Below are 22,945 nucleotides of genomic sequence, written 5' to 3' on the forward strand. Positions count from 1 at the left end.
GGCGACGCGCCCTGACGGCCTCTCGGCGTACGGGTGAGGAGGAGGTGGCGGGCCCGGCCCTGGCAGAGCCGCCATTGCTGCAGGAAGAGGAAGAGGAAGAGGAGGAGGAGGAGGAGGGCGGAAGCGGGGAGCCCCCGTGCTAGGCTTGCGAGCGGGAGTTGGCGGCTGCAGGGCGCCGGCAGCCCCCTGCCTGCCCTCGTCGCCCGCGGCGAGGCTCGCCCCCGCCATGCCGTGCGTGGCCGACTGGCTCAACAACCCCTTCAGCATCGTGCAGGGCATCTTCGGTGAGCGCCGGCCGGGCGGGGCCGGGATCCTCTCAGCAGCCACCCGGCCGCCGTGAGGGCGCCCGTAACCGCGCGGCGGCCGGACGGGGCTTTCCCTCAGGGGGAAAGGGGGCGGCGGGAGAGCGGCGGGCGAGGCCGGGGGAGGCGGGGAGGGAGAAGCGGCCGGGTGGGCTGGGGACGGGCGGGAGGGCGGGCGGGCGGCCGCTTCATCCTTCCCCGCCGGCGGCGGGCGGGAGCCGCCTTCCCGAGGCCTCCGAGGGGGTGCGCGGCCGCGGCCGGGGGTCCCGTCCCGGTGCCTGACGGCCGGGCAGCGCGCTCTGCCCTGGCTTGGCGGGGCGGGCCGGGCCGGGCGGGCTGGGAGAGAAACCGAAGCGTATTTTGGGGTTCAGAGCAACATGCGCTGGCTACACGGCTTACCGATCGGTGGTCATATTACCTGTGCCATTAGGTGAAGCTGTTTTAGTGCTAGGCTTGCTCTTAACTGAAGGCGTGTTGAAATAAAAATTTCTGCAGCGAACATAAAGCAGAAAGCGGTGCCTCACCTCCTCCACTCTCTAGCTGGGTTTCGCAGCCTTTCCTCGCTTTCAAGAATGGCTGTGTTCGTCTTAGCTTCCCTGAAAAGGTGTAAGACGGGAAGTCAGTGCAATTACAAGAGGCATAAAGCAGTCTAAAATGCAGTCATTTGCCCAGAACAGAAGTAAATGTTTAAATTGTTTACTGCGTTAGGAGAATGCTGAGTAGGAGTCTGTTATGTGATGCTAATATGCACGTAAATGTGTTTTGTTTGTAGCCCAAAATGTTCCAAATTCTGATTGGGAAAAGAAAGTGACCGAATACTTCAAGGAGAAATTAAAAGAAAATAATGCTACTAACTGGGTAAGATTGCTTTATTCTTTGAGTTACGCCATTCTTAAGTTTCATTCTTTTTACCTCTTACGCATTTTTGAGAAGTTCTTCTTTTTCGTGATAAGCGCACTTCCGAATTTCAGGCCTAGACTTTGTGATACGTTATTTACATCTCAGTTGCTTTAATCTGTGTGTAGAGCAAAGATGCAAAATCCTGACTGAAACTGGAGAAGCCAATCCACTTGACTTCAGCGTACTGTTTTGCCCTGGGCCATAACTGCTGAATGCTGCCTATTTGTAGTACAAGCCAGTAGATGGCAGGAGCTGACAAATACTTTCATTTTTGGAAGTGTTAATGCCTGCCCTGTCTGCTCTGAGTCTGCAGTGTGTGTATTTGTACGCCACAAGTTTCTGAACTGCTGTTTATAAACCCCTTCTCTCGTGATCTTTTATTGTGATGCTGCAGACTTTGTGTGGGTTGAAGAAATAGCCACTTGGGCTTTCAGGTTTTAGGAAAAAATACTTTCTGCTAAACCTGTGCCTTATTGGGCTGGATCAGGCCTGGTTTTTGCAGTTTAACAAGGAAGCTATGCTTTAGGTTTACAAATAAAACATGCGCGCTTGGGTTCAAAAGCTAATATTTTTCTAAAAGACTGGCAAAAACGGCATCGTGGAACACTGCTAAGTGGATGAGAAACTTTCATATCAAACCTGTTCTACTTACGGCTAAAAAAACAACTGAAAATGATTGGGTTTTTTTTTTTCTTCCTCTTGTCAGTGAGAGTATTCTGTAATTAGTATTTCAATGACAGTAAATCAAACTGTAGATGGCAAAACTGTGCTAAATTTACAGCATTAGAAGGAACTGTAGGCACATTTTCTTACTCAAGATAAACATGAGGGAATATATGTTTGTTTGTTAAAATGCTGTTTCCTATAGGGCCATTTCTGGTTTTTGTTGTGTTTTAATGTCAGATGTAGGTTTTTTTCAACAAAGAGTTTATCTTCAAAATCAGAAAACTCTATTCTTATTGCAAGTCTCACTATTTCAAGTTATACCACATGTTTAGCCATTGATTTTTTTTTCCTTCTGTTTTTCCATTGTCATGTAAACATAGCTGAAAAAGACTCCCCCAGTGTGGAGTTGGAACATACAGGTTTTCCACAGCCTTTTGTTGTTAGAAATTTTGCATGTGATTGCTGTGGTACCACTGGTACATAATACATGGTAAAAGTGCTGTTAAATGGGAATAAAATAAGTAATAAATGCTATTTAATACTGCAGCTGCAATAATTCCAAGTGTAAGAGTTAGTTTTAAATGTTGTTGTAGAGTTGCCATACTGTTTCAGTGACCAAAATGCATTTCTTTATAGCCCAGTACTGGGACTTAGAAATGAATGGGACTGGTGGCTGTGGAACTGGAAGAATTTGGAAACTGTTAAGTGTCTGATAATCGTAACTATTATCTGTAGCAGTTATTGCAGAAACTTCCAGTGTTGAGATATACACATGTTGTTACTGCTTGGATTAGGGCAGTAGATGTGAGGGAAAAGTACTTGGAAAATATTCAGTATGTTACCTGATGAGGCACTGAATTATCAGAGGCAATTGATTGTATCAACAATAATACAGGGTTTGAGGCAAGTAAGTGAACAGTAGGATATACTGGATGATTAAAGAATAAGTTGGTGACAGATTTTGTGCTAATTTTGGCTTACTGCAGGGCATGTCTTAATACTTATATACCAGTTGTTTAGAATAAGCTCTTTTTTATAGGTTCCTTCACTGAATGATGTTCCTGTACATTACCTAAAGCCCAACAGTTTGGTGAAATTTCGCTGCATGGTTCAAGATATGTTTGATCCTGAGTTTTACATGGGAGTATATGAAACAGTTGACCCAAACACAAATGCACGTGTAAGTGAAATACTGATTTATTATTTTAGTAGATGTTTAGCATTTTCTCCATTCTAGTCTTCTTATTGCCTCTAGTTTCTGAACTAAACCTATGGAGTCTGAGCACTATCTAATAGAGCTCTGTTTATACGGCTCAAATGGCATCGGTAATACATCACTTCTTACATTTCTGTTGAGGAATAAAAATTACTAAAATAATGTTCTTTGAAGAACTTTAGACCACAATGATTTTTATATAAGTAATTCATATTCAGGATGCTGTCAGAAAACATGATTGCATTGCATTTTCCTTCTTGACAGGTTTTGCATTTTGGTAAATACAGAGATGTGGCAGAATGTGGGGTAAGTTATACAAGTTACATGAATTTTGAGATGACATATTAGACAGAAAGATGTGGTTTATAAGTGCAGTATAACTTATTTGGTACTCACCAGTGGATTCCTGGAGATACTGCTCTTAAAATACAAAATTAATCTCAGGTTTGGAAAGCAGAGTATTCGTAACTGCTCATGGGAATTCTAAGTTCAGCAGGCTTCAGGCCATTTCTATTGTATTTAAATCTATTTCGCTTGGAGCGGGGAGGACTCCTGAAACTTTCTGCTGTGGAAAACAATTTACTTTTGGTTGTGCAGTGCTATTAGAATCAAAGTGTTATAGATGCAGACTGTTTGGATTCACTGTTTCATGAGTAGGTGGTCTTGCATGTTTGTTGTAACTTCTGGCTAAGTAACTGAATCTGTGGGATTAGTTCAAAAAAAGAAAACAAACTCTGTAATCAGATTTTTAACAACATTTCTCTTGGTATTCTAGCCTCAGCAGGAAATTGATTTGAACTCCTCACAAACAGTCACCTCGGAGAGACAGACTTTCTACTGCGTTCCAGTGCCTGGCGAATCAGCATGGGTGAAAGAAATATCTTTTTTGACTGAGCTAGTGCTCTGTTATACAAACAGTGATCGCCAACTAATTCATTAGATTTAAGGGGATAAGCTTATTTAAAGGTTTTTTTTCAGTGAATCAGGATAGGTGAGGAGAGGTGGTAGGTGTAGAAAAAGTAAAAAGAATCGGTGTTGTGCTATATGTGCAAAGAGGATGCAAATGAATTGAGGAGCCTTGCTTTTTGATTTAGTAGGGATTTAGGCTGGCTTTTCATGTCTGCTTGGGAGGGTCTTAAAAATTTCTGTTAATTTCTATTTACAAATGTTTAGAAAATGAGGAACTTCAATTGAGCCATGGGCATTCTGTTACCATTTTCTGATTATATTAGGACACTGTTACATAGTGAGAGTCTCCTACAAGAACCTGTAAAAACACCTGAGTTGTACCTGACCACGAGCATGTTCTCTGGGCATAAAGAAAACCCCAGCCTTCTTTAGAGATCGATAGTGGAATAGAGATCAGTGGATTTCTAAAAAAGCCAATGATTGCTGGACAATTCTTAAGCAGGTTTTTTATGTATCTAAAGAGATAATGTCTAGATAAGAACTCGAATCATTATTTTAATGTCTTGCTCAAAATAGGATAATAGCATTTTGTATTTAAAAAAACCCCAAACTTTAACTGAGTCTGTAGTTGTCCTTAATCCTCAATTTTACGCATATATTAGTGCAAGCCAAGCTCGAGTTAGTCCTTCAACGTCCTACACACCAAGTCGCCACAAGAGGAGCTATGAGGAAGATGAGGATATGGATCTACATCCATCTAAACAGAAAGAGCAACATATGGGTAATAGTCATTATTGACAAATAGTTACTGTGATATCTTTCCAGAATTTGCAGAAATTTCATTCTCAGAAAATTGAAATATTTGCAATTGTTTGAATCAGTAGTGTTAATGCAGCCTTCATAACTAATTTGGTGGCTTTTGTTGAAGTCATCAGTGTGGGAGAGCCTACAGTGTTGCATGTTGTATGTATGGTTGGTGCTGACTTTCTAGAATTAATTCCTAAAATAGTATTTTGTACAGCAACACTTGTGTATTGCCTTTTTTATGTAAGAGCACACACACAGTTTACAGCAGCAGGCTGAAATTTAGGAGTTCTTGTTTAATTTCCCACTCTCTCACAGGTTTCATGGTAATCTGGGGAAAATCATGTAATCTTGTCTCTCTCGCACTCCGCATGTGGATGTTACTGTGCATATTGAAGCTGAACTGCATCTCAGTTAGGTGCTGCTTTGCTACAAACAGTAGTATATATCTAAAAAATATCTTCCAGCCTTACCTTTTGCTTCTAACATGAGACAACTTAATCCAGCTTCATAAAGGAATGAGATTAATAGCAGGCACTTGAAACATCCTGGAGAAAGCTATTAAACCTTTTAGGAGGATGGTATTTCAAGCAGTAGCAGTGTTCAGAGAGTGTGCAACTCTTACTTATCTTATAATCAGTTCGTGAACTATTTGTCTTTATGCTCTTCTGTGGACATGCCACTTAAGCTGGCATGGGGTCTTTTCTGGAGATTTTTGGCCTGTCTTCTTTTGAACAAGAGGAAGTGGTTAGTTTAAAATTGTCAGTCCTCTTAAAGAAAAAATTGTAGAAGCTATTGCTTTCTTTTGTTCGGTGTTATATGTCTATCAGGTCATTAGCTGAATTCAAGTTTTTGTATTCTTACGAGTTTGCAAATGTTTTATTAGACAGTTTAGACTGTTTTGTCTTCATACTCAGACCATTCAGTTGTAGAATAGATTTTTATAGCTTTATTATTGCTGAAAATCTACAGAGATTTTTAATGTAAACTATTATTTTGATGCTTACTCTTACCTTTTAAGAACTATCTAGTTTTTTGACCATGAGGTGCAGAAAAATACTACCTTTGCAGTCCTACTGAATTTAGAAAAAATTAATTCACACAGTTTAAGCATTACATTTGGAAAATCAGATTGTTGGCCACGTTTGGGTTTCTAAGATAGATAGATCTTTACCAGTACTCACATTTATGCTTATCTTGATGATAGAAAATACGCATTTGTGAGACTTTCCTGTTCTGAGTAAGAGTATCTTCTGTCAAATATATTGCTTTATTAAATATTTTTGTCTTGGACGTCTTGCTAAATTAGTTTAATTCTGTGTTGCTCATTGAGGAAAGTTGTTCACTTTTGCATTTCTGTTTAAAGAGCCTATGAATCCTTTATTTCCAGGCAGCGGAGGTGATATCCATGGATATGTGGAGCCAAAGAGATTAGAAACGGAGGCTTCTGCAGGTCATCATCTGATTTCTCCCAACTGCTCCCCTCCACTTGACTTAAATTTTCCATTGCCAGGAGAGAAGGGACCAGCATGTCTTGTCAAGGTAACAGAAGTGGAGAGATGATGAGCATGGCTGTGGCCTCAGTGAGGCAGATAGAATCTGAAGTTAGAGTGTAAGTCTTGTATTAGTTTATAGGTACAGAAATTGTCTTTCAAGTCCACAGTGTTTCTACAGATCATCACAATGTTTCTCTTCACTACCCTTGTATGTGAATTGCTGAACTTCAGTTCCTCCAGGCATTTATTAGAGCTTGTGCATTCTCACTACACTTAGCAAAATGCAAAAATCTGTTATTAGATGCTGAAGGGTGTAGCTGATACTGACTCCTGGTATTTTGCTTTTAGGATTTATCCTCTTAAGTTGTAATGGAACAAGCAAAACACTGCACTACACATTTTTGTATTGTATTTGAAATAGTCTTTGATTCACTAGCATGTTAGATTGACTATGAAACTTCCAACACAAAATTTCTATGCTGTTACTGTGTTGAATGCTCTCTTATTCAGCAAATCTTGATAAATCGGATTAGAATACAATTGTTTACATTTGTCTAGCAAAAGAATGCCAATAGGAAAAAGCATGCAATCATAGAAACTCATTTTTCCAATGTAAGCTTACTGACACTGAGGGCTAGGAGAGACCTCTTCACACAGACTATTCTCAGTCTATGGTTGAGCCTCCTGAGATTTTTCCTTTTGTTTGTGTGCAGTCCTGCATCTGGCCAATCTGTATCTTATTATTTTCTCTTTGTGGCAGGTCTATGAGAGCTGGGAGAGCTTCAAAGTCAACGATGTTCTGGAGGTATATGGTATTCTGTCTGTGGATCCGGTGCTGAGCATACTAAACAATGAAGAGAGGTACGGCTTCCCTGATGCGTGATCCTGAAATGAAGGAAATTTTTATTTCAGTGAGGAAAATATTTTGGCTGTCCCCTTGATACAGACAGGGAAACGTGTAAATACATAACAATTATGCTTAAGAAGTGAATTTTGTTGCTTAAAAAAAAGGTTGATGTGAAAGTGTTAGATCCCTGCCATCCTGTAAACTGAAGTCTGTTGTACTCCGGTACGTCCATACCCTTGGATACACGATGTGTCTTTTTTTAGGTTGTTGTACAGTCTCTAAAGCAGAAAGTGCTTCTATAGCTAAATGTTTTGTACTCTTGCATGTCTATTAAACTTCCAGTGAATGAGTGAAGAAAGCTTTCAAATAAGCTTTAAAATTACAAAATCTCCTTTTGAAATGATTTCTAAGTCCGTGAAAGTTGTTACCATAAACAGTTCTGAACAGTATTAAAGTTTGCATGTCTGCATGGAGAGTGAAAGGGACCAAAATGAGTAAAAATTGGGTTGATTTTTTCATTAATTAGGGTATAGCATCACATTATACTGCTGATAGAAACTTCCCATTTCACCTGCTGTTCTGCAATTACTTGCTTGACAAAATACAAACTAACTGAGAAGGATGCAAGAAGTAAATTTTTAAAATCAAACTTGTGACCGATCTAACATATGTACTGCTGATGTCTTGAACATTGCACTTTAAATTATTTCTGTTGGTGATTTTGTTTATCTTTCTGATAAGTACAATATGGAGAGTGCAGTGTGAATCCTTTATAGTGCCAACTTCTTAAAAGTTAACTCAGCCTGGTCAGCTGCTTTTGGTTATCATCTGTCTGACAGCTGATCCCAGACTGACAGCTCAGTTGGTCTGTCCTAGGTTGTTTTTTTCCTGCATGTCATTCTATCACAAATAGACAAAATGGTGGCATTTGGCAACTTTTTGAATGTAAACAAAAGAAGATTCTTTTAATGGAAAGAGTCTGTGGTGGACTGCTGAAGAGGCTTTGAAGTTATAAAACCTTTCAGCTTTTAAAACCGGTACAAGTTGATTAAATTTGTACTAAACTTTGTTATCATCTGATAAAGTCACTTTAGGGATTTTAGTTTCTACATAAAAAATGAAAACCATCTGGAAGGAATTTTATAAGGCATCATCAGGGAGAGCAGTGCTTGTTTATCTGAACTCTTAAATTAAGAGGTAATACCTCCAAGTTCGAGCTGAGGTACCTTAGAATTTATTTACTCATTTTTTTTTTAACTCAGCCAGTGATACAGCTGTTATGTGACTGTCTAGAAGAGCTTGTTGTCAGGCTCCAGAACCTGGAGGAATATGAAAATCCCACACAGACAAATGTAATAAATCATTACCTTATTTTCTCAAAAGATACTGTTTAGACTTCATTCAGTACATGCTGGACAGAACAGTGTGTAACATTTTATTTGAAGCTATGTCTTATTAAATGGTGCAGCAAATAATAAATCTGGTGTTGTTTGGGGTGTTTTGTTTTGTTTTGCGTTTTGGTTCTGGGGGTTTTGTTTGGGTTTGGTTGTGGGGTTTTTTCTTTCAGAAAAGTAAGAATTGATTATTTTCTGAAACTAATAGAATGCAAATTTTTTGGTCAAGCATGCTTTGGCATTTCTGTATCATTATATAATTGTGATTCAGTCTTTATGGTGTTTATAAAAATCGTAAAGAAGGTAGTTTGAATATGGGAGGAGTTACCAGGAGCTGGGAGCGCATGTCGCTTGTTCCGACGTGCTCTGTTCTTGGCCTGGTTCCAGCTGCTCTTAGTCAGATGGAGAGAAATTTGTGCGGAATGTTTCTAAGTCCTGTTGTGCTGTGCTCTTTTGTAGGGACAACTCGGCCCTCGATCCTATGGAGTGTATGGACACGGCAGAAGAACAGAGAGTACACAGTCCTCCAGCCTCATTAGTCCCCAGAATCCATGTGATTTTGGCACACAAATTACAACACATCAACCCATTACTGCCTGCCTGCCTTAATGAAGAGGAGAGTAAAACCTGTGAGTATCTGAACTTGACCTCTGTGTACATGTAAATGTAAGGTTTCCTGGTACGTGTGAACAAACACTACTTTGGTTGGAGACAAATGCATCAATGGCAGGGTTTGAATTTAAATCTTGTTAAATGGAGGAACCATTCGACGCTACAGAATGGGATAAGATGCAAGCGTTTGTGTTTATGTGATGTTTATGTGTTTATTTTTCCGAAATAAATGTGATTTATGTGAAACTTCTTTTGCATTCTATGTGCCCAAGGATTTTAACAGGTTGTTCAGCCATAGGATTTTATTTGTTCTTAAATGGAGTAGTGAATTGCTGGAAAATGAGATTTCCAGTTTAGTATAACTGAAAATAAGAAACGTACCGACAACGTAAAGAATAGTAATACTGTGAAGAGGATAAGGCAATTCTGGTTTTAAGCAACTGTGCTATTCCTCATGGCCTATTTGACTGTTATTTTTTTGCCACTGAATTATTGCATGCAAGCCTCTGAATTATATTTATCTTTGTCTTCCTTGCGTGCCTTTTATTGGTTGTCCTGAGCTGTGCTATATGTAAGGTTCTTTTTTTTTCCTGTCTTTAATATAGTATGGATAGGCTATCGATTTTAGAAATTTGGCTCCAATCTTTACAGCCTTCTGCAAATGCATTACACAATATCTAATGGAAAAAAAGAAAGCATTTCTAAGGAAATGTTGAGTGACTCAAGTTATCCAAAACCAGTAATTACTCAGTCGGAAAACCAATGAACGTTTATTTTTCCTAGACTGCTTTGGAGTAACCATTTTTCTTCATCAAACTGCAATGGAAAGTAAGATTTGTGTAGAGGGAAGAGGGTGAGGAACAGCACATTTTCTGACATTTGTTGTCTTCTGCTTTTTTATCAGTTGTTTCTAATTTCATGTCTGAACTGTCACCGGTGAGAGCAGAGTTGCTTGGGTTCCTCACTCATGCCCTTTTGGGAGACAGTTTGGCTGCTGAATACCTTATATTGCATCTCATCTCTACAGTGTAAGTATTTGAATGTTTGCTGAGAATTTGTATATTCATTTTTTAAGAGAAATCTCCTTTTATGGGGTTCTTCACCACTCTGCAAATACATGGCAGAAATAGCTTCAATAGTACTTACTCCAGTAGTACTTTGTCTAGCTAGAGTTGTCCTGTTGTAATAGACACAGTAAGCAGATTTCATTGTCTGAAATAACAGTAAGTTTTGTTAAAAAGCCAGTTTTGTGGCTTTCCTTTCAGTGTTCCTTTGAGAGCTGGACAAAAATCTCCAAGATACACATTTAAACAGAGGTGTGAAAACATCTTTTTATCTCTAGCTTCTTTTATTGAGTAGGACATGCAACTGACTTCTCAAAGAAGGCATTTACTAGCTAATTATTCTTTAGGTATTAAAAGATACTGAAAGGTACTTTCTGGGAATTTGTTTAATTAAATGTAGACATATGTTTAATGGTAAGTTCAAGTGACCCCCGTTTAGCACGTGATATAAATCTACCACCTGGGCTGATGCTGTAGCTGAATGTGCCTGCATTGGGATCTATCTTCGTGGCTGATTAAAGTGGATTTGCTTAACGTTCTCTTATGTTGGTTTAAACTGTCACTGGATGAAAGAGCAGCATCCTTTGACTCATTAAAATTTCAGGTGTGAAACTTCAGACTTATGTTTTGATTAGATTAAGTATAGTTGTCAGGCTCAAATTTAATTTTAGTCTTTCTTCAAAATGAAAATGGATTCTGTTTTCTAAAAAACAAAAAAAATTCTTGGTAAATAAACCACTTGTTTTATGGTTTTCAAAAATTCCATTCTGCTACAGAGTGACTAGTACAGCACGTATTTGTTTAACAGAAGTGTTTACAGAGCTGTAACTGGACTCAGCATCTTACCTTTCTCATACCTGCAACTGATGTGTAAAAAGCCGTACGATATTTCTCAGCCTCAGCGAGACAGGTGGTATCAAGATAGATCCAACCATAACAGCATAATTATGAGCTGACAAGATTTATGGTGGGTTTGTGTTTACAGTCTGCCCTGAACTCTTGTCTCCCTGTGAATAGAAGTACTTCAATATCAGTATGCATGGTTTGTTGTGTGGTTTTTTTTAATTCTGTGCACACTTCGTTCTTTCTAGTGGGACTGTGAATGCTCTAACACTTAGACTAGAATGTGTTTTCTCTCTTAGCTGATATCACAAAAAAAGTTGAAATTTGTCAAGAATGGGGAGAAGATATACAGTAAGAAGAGGGAGAGGAAAGCTGAGGGCAGGTAAAGGAAATGAACAAGCATGATAAGCAGGGAAATTGAGATTGGGCAATAAGAAAGGAAAAGGAGGAAGGAGTATGTTTGCTGAGTAACAGTAGAGCACAAGGAGAACAGAACGTCTAGAAGGCACATTTCAGGATCTCTGGCACTATAAATGTCCTCCTTTTGTGCAACGCTGCAAAGCCTTCCACAGCAGCCTTCAGCCTAACTTAGCTCCTTGGACACTGGAGAAGGAAGAAAATGTGGCTGCTATTTATGTATGTATGTATTAGTATTGAAATCCTGCTAGCTAGCAGAGATACTGCACAACACACAAACTGATTGACACCTGTATTCACCCTGTTGATCAGATGCTTGCCTAACCTGTGTTATTTTTGGTTTAGTTACGCAAGACGAGATGTGCTTCCTCTGGGAAAATTCACGGTCAACTTGAGCGGATGTCCAAGAAACAGCATCTTCACAGAGCACATATACCGCATTATCCAGCAGCTTGTTCCAGCAGTAAGAATAATGGCATTTTAGTGCTTTAATATTTATCATGGTAGATGTTGGACTAATTGTTCCAACCAAATAAACAATATTTTAGTTAAAGGTAGGCTTCTTAAACAAAGGCTCCTGCTATCCAGGTAGAGAGCAGATAAAAATGGAGCTACAGCTTGCCTGTCAGTTGAGGTCTCTATTTACCTAGTCATCTAGGATGAATATGGAATAAAATCATATCCTCATAGGTATTAAACTGACAGACAGATGCGACATACTTTATTTTGTCTTTCTGGATTGATATGTTTAGACATTTAGGTCATTTAATTATCGTGTTGTTACCATTTATCCCCAAGTTTGTGGATACTGTTCTGCAGAAAAATAGTAATTCAGTTTGGGGTCATAATTGTATTGCTGCAATAAATCATTTGTTGTTGTTTTGCTTATCCTAGATGTGCAATATAGGTGATAGAAGTTTTTAAGAGCCTTATTTTCCTTCGGGAATTTTTTTTTAAGTATTTAGCATTTGGACATTTGGGCTAAAGTGTATTCTACATTGCGGTAACAAGTTTTGGTTTAGTAACTGTGGAGGTTCACAGTTACAGCTCTTGCTAAAGGAAGCAGTATTTACTAGGGAACCTGGAGGAGAGGAAATGTGCTGATGAGTTTCTTTTCTTGTTGCAGTCCTATCGCCTACAAATGACCATTGAAAACATGAACCATTCACGATTCATCCCACACAAAGACTACACAGCTAATCGCTTAGTCACTGGAGTACTGCAGCTTGCCAGCAACACTTCCCTTGTAGTAGATGAGACTCAGCTTGAGCAAGGACAGCTTGACACAACAGGTAGACATTTTTTGTTTGGTTTTTTTTTTTTAAAATTATCTCATCAGGAAGGTTAAAAGTTGATGTATTTTAAGACAGAGATGCTAACTGTGTCACAGTGATAATTTCGATTGCAAAACTGTTTGTGGTTTCCATATCCTCTTTCATTGCTTGAACCCTTAATTGGTTTAGTGGTGGACTTGGTAACGTTAGGTTAGTGGTTGGACTGGATGACCTTAAAGGTCTTTTCCAACCTAAACAATTCTATGATTCTAACTAGCTTCCTGCTAGTCTGCAGCCTTCTCGGGCAACTTACAGCTTGGTCCTTGATCTCCTGGGTTTGTTTTTTTTCCCTCTTTTGCTTTCTGGAAGCTTCTGGTATTTTGCTCAGAAATGCTTGTATTGAGTCAAAATCTCTATCCCAGACCACAAATGAGCAATACTGAAACAAGATGGTTCCTTGTTTAGTATAGCTTTGTTTGCATTGTAGAGAACTCTGGACGGTGTCTTTGACACTTGGTGGAAAAGGCCGCTGATTTGAGTAAGGCTTTAGACCAAAATAACCTCAGATTTATTCAAATGGCCTTTCCATTTCCTGTGATTATGAATGAAGTGGGGGAAGAATACACTGCTGCCCTACGCTGTATACTTTTACTGTATATATGGAAACCATCCCTGAAAACCCAGCTAAAAACTGGAGATTAAAAAAACCCAGCTATTACTGTGTGGAACAGAATGATGATTCTATCTTGTAAGCTGATGTAGTGCAGTCTACTATGCTTTCTACAGAGCTTTAGACAATAATTTAATTATAACCTACATAAAAGCAGTGGGTTGTGGTACCTATTAATCAGTAACTGGAGAATGTGTAGTACAGATATCTGTGGTGGTTCAAGGAAAGATGAATAGCACATCACTAGAAGTGACTTGATTTTAAAATAAAAATTGAGAAACCTGCTAGACTGTGTGATGCTATAACCTTTTGGGTCTATCTGATGAGTGTCAGTACTCTTTCAAGCACTTAGTCTGGCAGAACTAGCAAAGTTCAGATTTCAGGTTGATTCTATTTAGAAACACAATCTTTTTTTTTTTTCCCTTTTAAAATTACTGCTATTAAAAGTTGATCATTGAAATTGTTCAGTTGTTTTTGAGTCTTCAGTATTTTTTTGTCACTTTGCTTTAGTGAAGTTACAAAATTTCACTAAAGAAAATAGTAAAACTAGTAGAAATCTTTGCATTATCTGTTTCAAAAGAAAGTCAAAACAGGAAAAACTCCCGTTTACAGAAAAATCTTGCTGTGCTGCTTTATAGATTTTCTAAGATGTTTGTCCTTAATGTCTGAAAAACTCAACATTTAATAAAAAGTAATACTGTAAGTATTAAAAGTTGCAGATAAAAAAGGCTTGTTAATTTTATTCCATTTCTGTTGGTGTGGTGTTCTTTACTGAATTTAGAATAAAAAAGTAAGAATTTTTGACTTCTTGTAGCAATCTCGGGAACAAAATGTAATCCTAGAGAAGAAGAAGTATCTTTAGATCTAGTAGTTGGTTTGGAACTCTTGGAAGTTACAGCTTAGACATTTCAAAGGGGAAAATGTCCCAGAAGTAAACCATAATATTAAATTTGCCTTTACTTACTAACTTTACCTTTATTTACAGTGTAGTAAATTCATACTAATTCGTTAAAGGCAAAAACATAACAGTAGATGTGCCATTTGATGCAGTAACACTGCTGAAGGGAAATTCGAATTGTCGGGTACATGTCGGTATTTCAAAGGGAGAATTTGTCAATCTTAACTTCTAGATTTTAAATAACGTAGTTCCAGGTAAGGCAGGTGACTTCTATAAAATTTGGCAAAATGATGAGTATGTTTTTCAGTTGTTCTGGTCTTGCCAGCCTGTCTAATGTGTTCTTTATCCAGCAGGATTTTCCCCCAGGCATCCCCCTTAAACTGTTAAATTACACTTTCTGTCAGATAATTGGTAGTGTTTTGTCCTCTTTTCAGGAGAGATTTTTTTTTTTCTCTGTAAATAGTTATCTGGCTTTGTAGGACCGATAAAAACATTAGCTATTAACACATATACTGGGCCAGATAAAATTTAGGCTTGAAATCCTTCAAGAATTCTTAATTTTGGTCTTGGTTGTCTGTATATGGTAGACACCACAGACACAAAAAGAAATGGGATGCTTGCAAGAATTTTTCTACCAGCTGCTCACTAAAAACAGATTGGGGGGGGGGGGAAAATCAGGTCTGACATTTGTTTAGGTCCAGTTGTCAGAGAATTTGTTCTTGCTTTTCTAGGTGTACATAATGTGACAGCACTGGGTAATCTGATAACTTGGCAGAAGGTGGATTATGACTTCAATTACCACCAGATGGAATTCCCATGCAATATTAATGTTCTTATCACTTCAGAGGGCCGATCACTCCTACCGGTATGGCAAGGTCTTCCTGAATTTGGGGAATAATTACAGTCGGTAGCTACTTAGAGCAGGCCGTTCCAGAGACAAGCGAAGACAGGAAAACTGTCTTGTGACCGAGGGTGGGTGTGATACTAGCGTTAGTTCTCACTGGTGGCTGCAGCCAGGCCAAGAGCCTGTTTGAAGGAGAACCAAGAGGTTGACCTTCCCTCCTCCTTGGCTGCACAGTGTCGTGAGGGCAAGGCGGTGACTGAAGTTATTCACCAAGATCCCAGTAGCGGGTAAAGCCTGCAGCTACACGGCTACTCTCAAAGCCTTGCTCTAGTGCAGTAGTTTCTGAGCTGATGGGCACGTGAACAGAGCGCGACAGATCTGGCATCAACCCGAGAAGAACTGAGTAGCCTAAGCTTAGAAATACCTGATCTCTTGCGTTGCAGCTTTACAAACCGCGTGTTTTCTCTCTTGCCTCTAAGTGAAGCTGACTCCTGCTTGAGTAAGGACTTCACGCTGGTTTTCAAAACCGGAACTGTTAAATATTTAAAGAACGAATTGTCTTACCTTAATTCTGGGAAATAGTGACTTCTGTTGCTTTAGAGATTGAATTAGTCTTGGAATAGAAAAAAATAAGATGTGGAAAGAGATGATATGTAATTTTGTTTTTCAGTCAGATTGCCAAGTCCACTTACAACCACAGATAATTCCACCAAACATGGAAGAGTATATGAACAGCCTCCTAACAGCAGTGCTCCCTTCTGTGCTGAACAAATTTCGAATTTATCTAAGTTTATTGCGGCTGTTGGACTATAGTATATCTGATGAAGTGACCAAGGTATGGAAGACTTCACTAAAACGTTTCCAACTGTATATTCAGATGGCAAGCACTGTAATAGAAAGTTACTGTCCTTTCCCTCTGCTCTCCCTGTCAGTGGTTCTCCTTTGGTTTTTAGAAAACTTAACAGCAGCATTTGCTTGTCCTGAATGTGCCTTCAAGGATTTGTACTCTTGAGTATGTCAGTATATACTTTACATGTACCCTGCTTTCTAAAACTCATTTTGAAAACTAATTCTTTTCAAAGATGAGAACTAGCCTGTTTTCACTCAGGCTCGCTTCCCGACAATGATGAGTTTAAACATTTCTTCTGTAATCTAAGGGTCATTATGGTGTTTAGCTCCTTAAAAGCTTATCTGGTAGCAGAGATTGTTTTTTGCCCCTTAATTACATGCTGTATTCTTTACAGGCAGTAGAAGAAGACTTTGTAGAAATGCGCAAGAATGACCCCGAGAGCATAACAGCTGATGATCTGCACAGAACTCTGCTTGTAGCGAGGTGGGCAGCGCTGTTTGTCATAACTGAAGGCTTTAGCAAGCCGGTAACGAGTGAAGTCAGTGCTCAGAGCCTGCACTTTGATTGTAGTTGCATGAGGCTGGCGAGCAATGAAAAGATGGAATCGCCCCTTCCCGTGTTCCTCTTGGCACGGATTCTTAGTTAGGCAAAGTATTTCCGCCCCCCTTTCTTCCCATGCTTTCTAGTTCGTAGGCTACTGAAGGAAAACTGGTTTTGTACTGAATTTGCTTATCAAACCTGGCACATGAGCAAGCTCTGACTGAATCGCTGTTTCTGCTCATCTAGGTTCCTGTCTCTCAGCGCGGGGCAGACAACGCTGTCAAGAGAGCGGTGGCTGAGAGCAAAGCAACTGGAGGCGTTACGTAAAGCCAGACTTCAGCAGCAAAAATGTGTTAATGGGAATGAACTTTAATATTTTGTGGATGTCGCTATGAAAATTTGTCTAATCCTAGATGGAACCCATACTAAGATTGGAATATTGTTTATACCAGTTTTTGTAGATAATTTATACCAAAAAGTTACGGATATTTACCCTTGCAGTCTGAACATGCCTAACTCTGTTCAGCCAGTTAAACATATTTTATGAAATTTTTTTGGAGCCTGTTTTGTAATTGAAAATTGGTAACGATGAGCAAATTGTTTGATATTAAACTTTAATACTGAAGTTGTGTAAACTTATTTCCTTTAATAATAAGAAAAGTCAACTCAGAGCCCTTCATACACAGCAGTGGTAGGCTCTATTCTGGAATAAGTTTGTGATATAATGCTTGAATGGCTGAATGTTGAGGATCAGAGGTTTCAGTGAACCAGCAGCTGCAGCTGAAACAAACATTGACTTGAGTAGCTACAGCTGTGTACTGTTGTTCCCAGCAGCAGCACAACAGTGATTACATTGTGCTGTAAAGAAGTGATTTGATCTTAGCCCTGACAAGGTTCCAGTATGAAATACATCGTTATTGTACTTAGAAAAGACTAACTTCTCAAATCTCTCTAATGAGCTTTATTGTGGCACAACTTTCTAAAAAAAAAAAAAAAACCAAACAAAAAAAACCCAAACCAACATTGACTGGAGAATTGATGATGCTCATGTACTCATACCAAACGTATCTTACTTTCTACATTACCAATACTGCAGTGTGTTTAAATTGTTTCAATAATACCAATTAAGCATTAAGAATGGTCTCTCCCTATCTTATTCATGCTGTACACTTTGAGCTGGTTTTCAGAGGACATACTGCCCCTAATACAACTTGCAGAACTAGTTTAACAAGGGTGCTTTAAGTAGTGAAATGTGAAAACAATACGGAGTTGGAGTAACCCAGGAGGACTATGTTGTTGTAGTAGTAGTAGGGCTGTGCTTGCAGAGCCAGCCTGCAGGAGTCAGTGATGGAGCTAACTCTAGATTTTGCTTTAATTAATCCTTTTCTGAACAAGAAAAAAGGCTCCTGCCAAATTTACATGAAGCCAATAGCACCTTTACTTAGTGCTTTCTCATCATCGAGAGTGTGAGAACAGGAACCCCCCCTTTTACTGCATTTTCTAAACATGACATTGGCAGTGCAGCAAAAAACAATCTGAAACTGCTTCATCTCTGCACACTAACAATAATTGGAGTATTTATTACAGTACATAAAAATTGTTGATCTTAAACTTGAGCCAAGTTTGATGCCCTTTCAAATCACAGCTTTTTTTTTTTTTTTGAGCACTAAAATGAATATTCATGGTTTCATCTGACTTGTGCTACATTAACATGAAGTTAAGCAACTGAACAAATACAGGAAGAAAATGAAGTCTCTCTTCAAAAGGCAGCCTGGGTGGAAAGCAGAGCAGGTTTGCAAGATTTCCTTTCAGTGCTGCTTAGAGGATGGTGTTACGCATAGTGCCATGGATAATTTGCAACTATCTCCCAATATTTCGTAAGTATTGGACAATTCACAAGCTGGCAGCACATGACACTTGGCTCACCAAGCAGAAAGCAATGAACCGATACAGCAGATCGGGAATTGGTTTCTGGGAAGATATGCCCCAGACTGGACTAAGTCACATTATTTTTTTAAATCTAGGAGTGACATCATAGCTGTTAGTACCCTTGCCCTACAAGACTCCTTTAGGCTGCAGAAGTCACTGTGTATCTGTACAGATTGGTTTCTCTTTCTCCTACCAAAATAATGGCAAAGGATTTGGAATTTCCTTTCCCTCCTCCAGAACCTTTGTATGTACCAAGGCTTAGGCAGCTTTTAAGGACTCTGCTCATAAACATCTCTATGACTTTTTTTTTTCCCCCCCTGCCCTGAGGCCAGGGTTGTGGCAGTGCGATGCTAGAAGGATAAAGGACTGGTGTCACCCCTGTGTCCCCTGACTGACAGGGACCTTATTAATGTCTGTAACCACCAGAAGGGAGGCTGCAAAGGGGACAGAGCCAGGCTCTTGCCAGTGGTGCCCAGCCATGGCACAAGGGGCCACGGGCACAGACACAGGAGGTTCCCTCTGAACATCCAGAAGTGCTTTTTTTGCACTGTGATGGCAACTGAGCGCTCGAAGAGGTTGCCCAGAGCAGCAGTGGAGTCTCCCTGCTTGGAGAGACTCAAAAGCCATCTGGACATGGTCCTGGGCCACCAGCTCCAGGTGGCCCTGCTTGAGCAGGGGGCTGGACTCAGCCTCCAGCAGCCCCTTCCAACGTCAACCATTCTGCAACTCTTAAGCCAGAGAAAGTCAAGACAACCCCCCACCTTTGAAACTTAAAACCCCAGAACCCTGGAGCACCACATCCCTCAGCATCCCATGCCAAAAACCATCTTTTGATTCCACTTTTTTTATTAAAATATCTTATGTATATTGTTCACATTAAAATACAGCAGTAGTTTACGTTGAAACATAGCCACAAGTATAGACACTCAAAAAACCCAAACCCACATCACTTTAATAAAACAAATAAATAAATCGGATTTGTTTATCAAAGTTTCAGACCATCGGGGTTAGATGATAATCACTTCAGACACACCAGACGTCCTAAGACACTGTACTACCCTACCCTAGGACACTATTTTCGTTGAACACCACGTGCAGCCTACCTACAGTACATGGACTAGAACACGGAGGCACTGGGTCTGTAATGGCGGTTATTGTTATAAACCACAGCAGAGTACGATCCTGCTTTACAGTAGCTTTTGGATAACGTCCTATACTAGAACAACATAGCAAGGCATTTCTGGGAAAGAGTAGTTTAAATAGATTAAATCTTTGACACACATAGATAAGGGTTTTTTTTTAATCCCATTCCCAGCATGAGTGGATGCTTAGCCTTATCCTGCAGGTATGCAAAGCTTGAGTTGGTAATGAATTTGGTTTTGATTAGGTGCTGACAACTATGCTCTAATGCAACACTGATTTTATGAAACAGTACACCTGCCTTCTGTTTGAGAAGTTATTTGGACTTTTGCACCTGGACAGTTAGAATACAGTTTAAAAAAAAAAAAACCATAGCACAGAGCACAATGCCTGAAGGTCAGGGGTCTGGCTTGTTTTGCTTTACACAGAGACAAAAAAATTACAGCAAATTGCTAGTGTTTGGAATTCAGAAAAAAAGGAAACAGGAATAGCTTTAGCATGGGCAAGACAATTAGAAGACATTTGCTCCATTTCTCCTCACCTCAAAACAAGTGAGGGGAAAAAAAAAAAAGAAAATCTACAAACTAAATTTGCACTGCAGGATCGTGGATATTTCAGATTGGATCCATACACTTTATCTTTACTGAAAGTGTCCCAGGATGTGTGGAAAGAAACAGACAGCAAAAAGAAATCAACTTCTGGTTAACATAATTAAATTCAACAAAACCGCATCAACTCCCATTGTAGAGGCACAATTCATAGAAAGCTGCATCTAAAACTTCAATTGAAACAAGTAAAAATACTAGTCCAAAAATAAATAAAATGTAATTTACTGGTAAGTTATTTTGCTGGTGCAGTGCAAGGTAAGTAAGGTCATAGAAGTGCAGTATCACCTTTTAGTATAAATACTTTCTACATAAGTCAGAAGAGCTACAAAAATCAGTCTCCAAAAATAACTGTGCAACACATTTAAGATAGAGAGCATGCTTATTAAATCCCAGTGTCTAAGCTACCTGTTTAAATACGGTTTACCATTCTTTTGTCTCAGCTGCCTGAGGGAATTCTGAAGCTTGGTCAGAACCAAATTCATTTGCATCTCTCACTTCCTGTAAACAGTTTACCAATATTATTGATCCCAGTATTCAGTAGCAGTTCATGCCACAACAAGTCCTGATGTCATTTTCTTTTAGTATTGTATTCAAAGCCACAACTAGAAGAACACTTCCTAAATTAGCAACTAGATTTGAATTATTCGTGTCTGGCATTGCGTAAACATTTCTTTCAGTTCTTTTTGTTTGATTTCGTTTATAGCTTCTGGTTCTGCAGGGCTCTTCTGGACCTTTGCCACGGCAAAATTAATCCCTTGAGTCAGTCCTGCTTGCGTGATGTTAGCGACCTGGACCATGGAACTGCGGATTTTAGCAAAAGGAGACACAGCTCTGCTGCTGCTACTGTCAGCTGGAGAAGGAGTCATGTGGAGTCCTGTCTCAAGGTTACCAGATACAGATCCCGGGCTTTTATGAGATTTAGTGAAGTCAGTCCCACCAACAGCTAAGAGCTGAAGATTTGGCTCAGAAGACTGCACATCCAGCTTAGATGGCCTGGAAGGAACGTCTCCCATAGCTTCCGCCTTGGTTTCTCCCTTCTTAGACATATTATTGCTGGTTTGATTTGTTATGTGATGGGGCTCTTGAGAACCAGCCTCAGCCTCCAAAGTATCTGACATCTTATTTTGAGCATCGTGCACAAACCTCTGGCAGTACACATCAATAGGTTTAGCAAATTCCATCTCCGCATTGTCAGCGGAAGGCATGGGTATGTCTTCGCAGTCAGACCGGCTAGCCTGAGAGGCATGGATCTCCGGCGGAACGTGAATGCTGATGTTCATGTCAGTGCTGCTTATAGACTGGGACCGACTGCCCAGCCGCGGAGCCGAGGCAATGATACCACAGCTAGGCAGCACGTAGTCCGTCTGCCCTATGTTCTCTAGAGAGGCCGTTAGCTGGTTGTCCTCATCCGATTTGGAATTAGTCAGGAAGTCATCTGAGTGGAACGAATCATTATCTGATACTTCTGTGTCAGATTCAATATGGACTTTAGTATCTACCACTGGATTCTCTAAAGTTTCGAGGCTACTATCTGATTTCCAAAGATTCACTTTCAAATTTGGTTTTAAAAAATTGACTTTCACTTCAGGTTTGGTAAAGCTGCCTAACTTCCGAAGATTGCTAATGTTTACATTGGATTTGGTTTGTTTCACTTTTTGATTGAGAGATGAGAACTTGCTCAGTAAATAATTCTTGCCTTGGGCCAGGGACCCTCTGTTCTGAGACCGAATGCCAATGATGTCTTCATGAGGCTTACTGCTCTTCCTGGAAGAAAAAGAAAAAAAAAATATCTCTAACATACAACCAAGGCAGTCTCATTTATAAACATCAAGTATTTACCATCTTCCAGTCTATTTCCATAATACATATGGACGTTTAGTAACTACATTATCCTTTCCTTACATAATTGTACCCATATAAACTAATCAAATTCAAAACAACAAAAACAAAGGAGGGTTGCTACAGAACGGTAGCCAAACAAGGGGAAAAGCAAGCTTCTGCAGGCATTTTTAGTTTTAGATGAAACTGGATTTGAATTCTCTATATTTGTAACTCTGACTTCATGTATGCTGCACTCAATAGCCAGATTTAGCAAATATTCAGTCTTCAGTACCTGTGAAAATAAGATGTCCTTGCTACACTTTCTACTCAGCTGGGAAAAGAAGCTGAAATAATAATAGCCCAATAGCCCAATAATCAAATGCAGAAGAAAGTTATTGAAATATGTGCCCTAATAGTTTTCACTTGACAACTTACAATTGTGCTACACACCACATTTTCTAGTAGTTCATACAGCTTGAATTGGAAGGGTCGCAAAATAATGCAACAGATCGCACTTGAACTGGTAAAACATGCTAAACTTCAGCTAGCCATCCTCTCTTATTTCTACTCCACTGTCCTTTGTAAATGATTTCCTCACTGTTAACGCCCCACCAGTATTTCTAGATAATGGTTACTTCTGTTTAATTGTAGACAATTGACTTAGAGAAAACCATCTAAAAATTCTATGCAAGTACTTTTAATTACCAACTATGCTTTCATGTGCCCTTTTCTCTTAATGGGCTCACAAAATGAGAACTTCTGTGCCATTCTGACTAACCCTTAGGAGTTCAGAAGTTTAATTTCAGCCATTTCTTCACACAAGACCTGTAATGTTATTTGGATTTGTTAATTGCAGCGGAATCCAAGCCAGATTTACACTTCACAGGTTGTCTTCTTACTA

At 39.5% G+C, this 22,945-nt stretch overlaps 2 protein-coding genes across 12 annotated transcripts in view; one reads left to right on the plus strand and one right to left on the minus strand.

Moving 5' to 3' along the window:
* Positions 1-220: 220 nt before the first annotated feature.
* MCMBP (minichromosome maintenance complex binding protein) lies at positions 221-17,461 on the plus strand. 3 transcript variants are annotated; one of them, XM_075717499.1, is made up of 16 exons: positions 221-302; positions 1,090-1,160; positions 2,908-3,048; positions 3,349-3,390; positions 3,860-3,961; positions 4,645-4,738; positions 6,182-6,339; positions 7,054-7,154; positions 8,994-9,163; positions 10,051-10,174; positions 11,816-11,933; positions 12,597-12,762; positions 15,044-15,177; positions 15,827-15,991; positions 16,401-16,489; positions 16,793-17,461. In XM_075717499.1, the coding sequence occupies exons 1-16, from the start codon at positions 227-229 to the stop codon at positions 16,917-16,919; spliced, it is 1,878 nt and encodes a 625-aa protein (XP_075573614.1). In that variant the 5' UTR covers positions 221-226; the 3' UTR covers positions 16,920-17,461. The 3 variants fall into 3 exon arrangements, with proteins under 3 accessions (XP_075573614.1, XP_075573613.1, XP_075573612.1); XM_075717498.1 differs by having other exon boundaries at positions 221-284; positions 1,075-1,160; positions 4,645-4,780; positions 6,188-6,339; XM_075717497.1 differs by having other exon boundaries at positions 221-284; positions 1,075-1,160; positions 4,645-4,774; positions 6,188-6,339.
* Positions 17,462-20,852: 3,391 nt separating this feature from the next.
* The window catches only part of INPP5F (inositol polyphosphate-5-phosphatase F), a 44,628-nt gene continuing 42,535 nt past the window's right edge, over positions 20,853-22,945 (minus strand). For all 9 annotated transcript variants that reach the window (XM_075717470.1, XM_075717474.1, XM_075717472.1 and 6 more), the window contains one exon: positions 20,853-21,987. In XM_075717470.1, coding sequence (XP_075573585.1) covers positions 20,853-21,987 — 1,135 coding nt within the window. The remainder of the gene's footprint in view (positions 21,988-22,945) is intronic.

This window comes from Pelecanus crispus, chromosome 10, assembly GCF_030463565.1.
Source record: "Pelecanus crispus isolate bPelCri1 chromosome 10, bPelCri1.pri, whole genome shotgun sequence".
In the NCBI taxonomy this organism is placed as follows: domain Eukaryota; kingdom Metazoa; phylum Chordata; class Aves; order Pelecaniformes; family Pelecanidae; genus Pelecanus; species Pelecanus crispus.